We start from the raw sequence: 5985 nt of genomic DNA on the forward strand, positions 1-5985 counted from the left end.
CAAGACATCATCATTGAAAGTTTTTTCCTTTGGTCCCATTGTAAATACCCAATTGACGATATAGTTCTTGAGGCTGCCTCCAGAGCTACCTTCATAGTGGATTTAGTCATTTGTATCAAAGTCCGACACTATTTGTATGAGAGCATCATCAGCACAGAAAAGTGATAATTGCTGTATGAAATAGTGAAATATTATTCCATTTTATGCTAGTTGACGTCATATTTGTATTTGCAACTATTGATATACAAAGTTCTCTAAAATTCTCTACTAGTTTCTGACGATTACCCCTGACGAGAGTCAGCCGAAAATATTCCGGTTCATATCAATATATTATTCAATTGTATATTGGACAACTACAGAATTTTCATCTTTTCGACATTAGATAAGAATTAGAATTATAGGCCACAACTACACAGTTTACCGGCATTTTGTTCTAATTCTAATTCGACAATTACTTAGTTGTCCAAGTCTGCCATGAATGACGTTTTGAAAATTATATGTACAAGCAATTGCTATCGTTATTGAGCTCATAACTGGTCCCCCTCTTTGTAGGAAACCGTCCAACTCTGGCAAGAACACGAAAACATCTTGAACCAAATCAAAAATTTCTGGAACAAACTGGCCCGGCGCTGGAATCCAAACTCCGTCTCAGCAACATGAAAGGCATCGACCACGAACTCGAGGCCAAGAAAAGGCTGAAAGATCAAGTGGACCACGCCGCCACGGGAATGGAACTGGCCAACATCGAAAAGTTGGAAGGCAGGAATAGCGAGACGGGAATGGGAAAATTGAAAGAGGAGCATGAATGCATCAATGAAAAGCTTCTAGAGGTGATTCTGAATTGCTAATGCAGGGGGTTCTTAACCTTGTTAGCGAGAACACCTAAGCTTTTTATATTTTTACAATAAATCCAACATTTTCTACTCTAATAGCTACGCTTTTACATTAGGGTGTTCAAAAATGACTTTTTTTCTCAAATCGTACTGGCTACTTGCGCTAAAATTGTTAGTTTACCTAATTGAAGCCTACGCGCATAATTTGGTTCAATTCCAACCAGTGGAAGTGGAGTTATTGCCATAGAAAAAGTTGGATTTTCAATAAAATAGTATTTACGGTGACCAACTCTTTAATTATTTAATACAAGTGTGCCCACCTTAAATACTATTTTATTCCAATCCAAATTTTTCGACCGCAATAACTCCGCTTCCACTGGTTGTAATTGTGTCAAATTTGGTGAACATCGTTCCTATAGACAACCTAACACGGCTACTGGTTGGAATTGAACCAAATTATGCGCGTAGGCTTCAATTAGGTAAACTAACAATTTTAGCACAAGTAGCCAGTACGATTTGAGAAAAAAAGTCATTTTTGAACACCCCTATGATACAAGTTGGAATTGAGCCAAATTTGATATGCAGTGTTTTTGGCCGAGCTGAAGATTCGATCAGCTAGCCGGTAATATTCAAAAACAAAGGTACTCTAGCGGACACCTATTGTGCCAGAGTCTGGATGATTTTTGAACTACACAATCATATTTGTGTTCTGAGTAGCCAAACTGCAAAATTTCGGCATATGTTCGCAATATGCTCTAAAAATTACATGATTACTAGGGCAGGTTTTTGCTGCGGTCAAGTCCGTGGAAAGTTACATTTATTTTTCACAAAGGTGTACTTAAGTCGCATTTATGGACAAATTGCTTGTAATTGTTTGGGTATGTGAGGCTCGAACCGATCCGTATCCAAGGCACTATAGCAAAACTAAGTGATGGCAATTTCAACCAAATCTATAGTTTAAAAAATTGACCTCACAATGAAAATATACTTTTCAGCAGTCTAGCCCGAAAGTACGTCACATCCGAAAAGACTTCAAAATTCAACGACAGTGATATAATCAAGCGATCTATTTACATATAGTGCAAAATATTTCCATTATAAAGTTAGTTGCATGAAAAATCGAAAAAAGTTGCATGGAAAAAATGGAGAAACGTTGCAATATAAGAATCCTCCAAACAGCTCAAAACCCCCTACTATATAAATTCCGAGTATTTAGGAAGCTGTAACAAAAAAGCTGCAAAAGTTGCAAAAACTTGCCCTAATGAGGACACTTTGGCCCAGCAACAGATCTTATGAATAAGGACAAGTTGGTTAGTTTTAAAAACTCGATTCAAGTCTAATACTCGGATATGCATTGCAACAACTAATTTACAGGTCAAGTCTGCTCTCGACGCAAGCATTGCCGAAGTACAAGGTATTGAGCAGGACTGGATCAGTTGCGACACTGAGATGAACCATATATCGGATTGGACAAAAACTATGCAAGCCAAGGTAACCAGTGCTATTTCAGGCCGACTCAATCGCCAGCATGCACCGCGGGCTTTCTCGGTAGTACAATTTTATCACAGGATCTATCTGCCTTCCTGTGCAAGGCACATTCAGCAAATTTGTTGATCAAAGTTCGTGTTTGAACCGTGGCAATATTCAATTTAGGTCGGCGAAGTCGAGCGTTCGCAGGACGCGCCTGAGGATCAATTCTCGAAAGCTCAAGAGCTGTTGGGAGAGATCCAGGCTGAATCTCACAGACTGTCTCAGTTAGAGGAACGTCTTGGTAACATTGAAGGGTGGGAATCTCCAACCACTCTACACGCAAAGCTGGCCAACGTTCGGAATCAGCGGGAACAGGTATTTTTTTTGATTTCATTTCCACCTGTTTTGGTGATTGGCATCTAGGGCTGTTCAAAAACAACTTTTTGTTCCACATTTTCCTGGCTACTTGTTAAAATTGTTAGGCAGTGTGTAAAAAAATGCTGCACCCCAATTTTGGCTCAATTCTAACCATGGGAAGCGAAGTGATTATAGCAGAAAATTTTTGATTTATTCAATAAAATTAAAATATATAAGTTATTCTCAATTCCTACCGGTGGAAGCGGAGTTACTGGAGTACCAAAATTTCGGAGTAGGGAAAAAAAGGTATTACGCAGTCGAATTCTTTCACTATTTATTATGCATCTATTATCTGCTATAGACCATGATATGAAATCCTAAATTTTTTACATCGATGACTTCGCCTTATTCGGGTTGTAATTGAGCGATAATTGACCTAACAATTTTAGCAAGTAAAATTTGAAGTAAAAAAGTTATTTTTGAACAGCCCTAATCTTGAATGTTGTTCTCAGGACTATATTCATTGCAGTATAATTTATTTACGTGTGCCCCTTATGAAGGCTTTTAGGCACAATAACAAGCATATAAACAAGGATTGAATTGAAAACCAATTTGGCAAAGTATTACTATCTCTGCTTATATGAGGAGCGTATAGTCTCTCATGATAACGGTGTTTCTGGCCCTAATTTCCAAGTATCAGGACAGACAGATGAAACACCAAGCATGTGGTGACTTTACTAATCCTTGAAGACACAATGAAATGACCATCTTTGCCGTCCTGGTCTCGAGTCATGGACAATGACTCTAGTACCACTCGAGTCAATACACAAATTGACTCGAGCCGAGTCATGACTTGAGTCATTACAACCCTGGTGTGATCGGTCGTTGTTCCCAAATTCTCACGACATGGGTTCCTGAAACTTTTGTTACGCAGACCCCTAAATGTTTTTATCTTCGCGTACCCCCAAGAAGGAAATTCTTCGGTATTAATATGTACCTGGGCATATCTATTAATGCCAACACATTGATGTAAAGTAAACCATTATTCAAGAACCGGCATATAGCACACCGTATGATATCTGCGCACTAGTCAGGCCAGATCAGAATTGGAATTATAGCCACGCAATTATTTCTAAATTAGATTAGAATCAGTATTACTGAATTTGCCAAAACTATGAAATAGAATTATGTTGAGTTCATTGTCGTAAGCACGAGATTGGCAAATGTCTGTGCACAAAGATTGGCTCGTTTTGCACCATTCAGTTCTCCTGTATCACTTTCAGCACCAGAAATTAGATAATAATTACAATTAGAGCATGAAAAATTTAAAAACAATACTAATAATACATTGACGAAATCCACTCATATAGTAGGGCATACACCGACTCATCCGTGCATATGCATTATGCATACCATGAGTGCATTATGTGCAAATATAGCTTTGTAAGGCTTTCTAAGTCTTGGGAAGTATGAAGTATGGGATGGGTAAGATTACAAATGCAGGACAAATCTATATTGTTTCAAATGCAAATTTCTGTAATTTGGATCTTTCGTTTCAATCATTTTCATCGCCATAAATCTTTGTCGTCTGAATTTGCTTTCAATTTGATTGTCACCTCAATTAGTATTTGCTATGCCAACGATTCAAGAACTGTCCTTCCCACACCTAACGTCAGTTTTGTGCCTCCCTCCTCCATCAATATACTTATAATTTGATTTGTAGGTGCGAGTGTGTTGTAGCTGCCGACAACAGCGCCTTGCCCGGCGACCCGCAAAAACTCAAGTTGGAACTACAAACCGCTGACAAGTTATGGAACGAAGTACCCATTAATAAAGTAAATATACATCTTTCTATTTCTGCTAAACATTAGCCTACCTAAAGTCTCCATCTTTGTGTGACATCTGGCAATGGAATTGCTAGGAAAATAACTTTGTATCTTCTTTTTGGCTGTGTTTCATGTCAATCCATTTTGTTCAGAATGCGTTGCAAGATGCACGCGAATTCGTGGACGAAATCGATAAAGTCTCGCCGGTTGATACGGAAACGGTTTTGCCTGAAATCAATCAAATGGTGAGAAAGTCGGTGTGTCGTATGTTTGAGGAAAGATACTACAAGCGGACTTATACCAGGGATGTTTCTTAATATTAAGCAGCAAATTTTGGTAGAAGAGAATACCTCATATCAATATTAGCACCATGTAGTTTGGTTGGAGAGCTCTTTGGGTGTACAGAACATCAATAAACCATTGAATAATACATTTGGCTGACACTCGCCATGACATCCCGGGTTGTGCCAGCAGAGGGATCTCATTGTAGTCTAAAAATAGTACATTGAGCCTAAGACAATGTGGTTGCCGCGATCAATCATTTTATTCTCGTGCCGTTGTATTTGGTGATATGATTGTTGATATACAATGTTCTCTCCAATTCTCTACTAGTTGCTGATGATTACCCCTGACGAGCGTTAGCCAGAAATATTTGGGTTTATTTCAATACGAATATACTATTCACTTGTATATCTTTATCAGTTTTGTTGTATGTAACTGGTCATCAATGATAATTACATGGAATGTGATGGATATATGAAGGATAACCATTGTGTTAATTTCTGTTTCAGGACGCAACTTCAATGCTTCTTCCACCGAGAAATTTTGACGATCCATTTCCTCAAACTGTAATCTCGCAAATGACCCAGCAAATTCAAATCATATACGATTACCGGGGAGGCGAGTGGCGCAGTGTGTAAAACGACTGCGCGACGACACCAATGGCCGCTGGTTCGAACCCCAGTTCGGGCTAGTTTCCACGTGTCGGAGGTTTTCTGGGCTCCTCATCGCTGATCCCGCTGTATAAACAGTGTCTTCGAAAACGCCCAGACACACAGTAAGCCACGCTGTACGAAGACGGCACCAGAGACCCGTTGGATGGATGGATGGATGGATGTGAGAGAGAGTCTGACTGATGAATGAAAATGAAAGATCGAAGCACTTGCAAGCGAAAGAAGATGTGAAGATACGAAGTCATTGAAACTGAATACTTGCAATATCAATGTCGTGATGCAAAAGGCCACTAATGGCGATAAGCGTCACTGAAATGTTGTGCATTAATAATAATAATAATAATGCTTATTCATTGAATTGAATTTGAATGCTTATTCATTGAATTGGCTGTCCCAGCTGATCACAACCTACTGCAAAAAGAATCAGAAAAATACTCCAAATACGCAGAGCTCAAAATGGAATGTGAGAAAATGTGGCGATGCAAAATAAACATTGTACCGATAGTCATTGGTGCTACAGGGGTCGTGAGCAAAAAACTCATGAGG

The 5985-nt window shown here is 38.9% G+C and overlaps 1 protein-coding gene across 1 annotated transcript; it reads left to right on the plus strand.

The window, feature by feature from the left end:
- The first annotated feature begins 488 nt into the window (after positions 1 to 488).
- Positions 489 to 4832, plus strand: LOC145459857 (uncharacterized). Its single transcript, XM_080338378.1, has 5 exons — positions 489 to 830; positions 2208 to 2324; positions 2487 to 2711; positions 4337 to 4495; positions 4639 to 4832. Exons 1-5 carry the CDS (start codon positions 657 to 659, stop codon positions 4801 to 4803), a joined length of 840 nt encoding a protein of 279 aa, XP_080194504.1. The 5' UTR covers positions 489 to 656; the 3' UTR covers positions 4804 to 4832.
- Positions 4833 to 5985: the final 1153 nt, after the last annotated feature.

Source organism: Botryllus schlosseri, unplaced genomic scaffold (assembly GCF_051294905.1).
Source record: "Botryllus schlosseri isolate E-star unplaced genomic scaffold, Bs_hap1 Bs18a, whole genome shotgun sequence".
In the NCBI taxonomy this organism is placed as follows: Eukaryota; Metazoa; Chordata; class Ascidiacea; order Stolidobranchia; family Styelidae; genus Botryllus; species Botryllus schlosseri.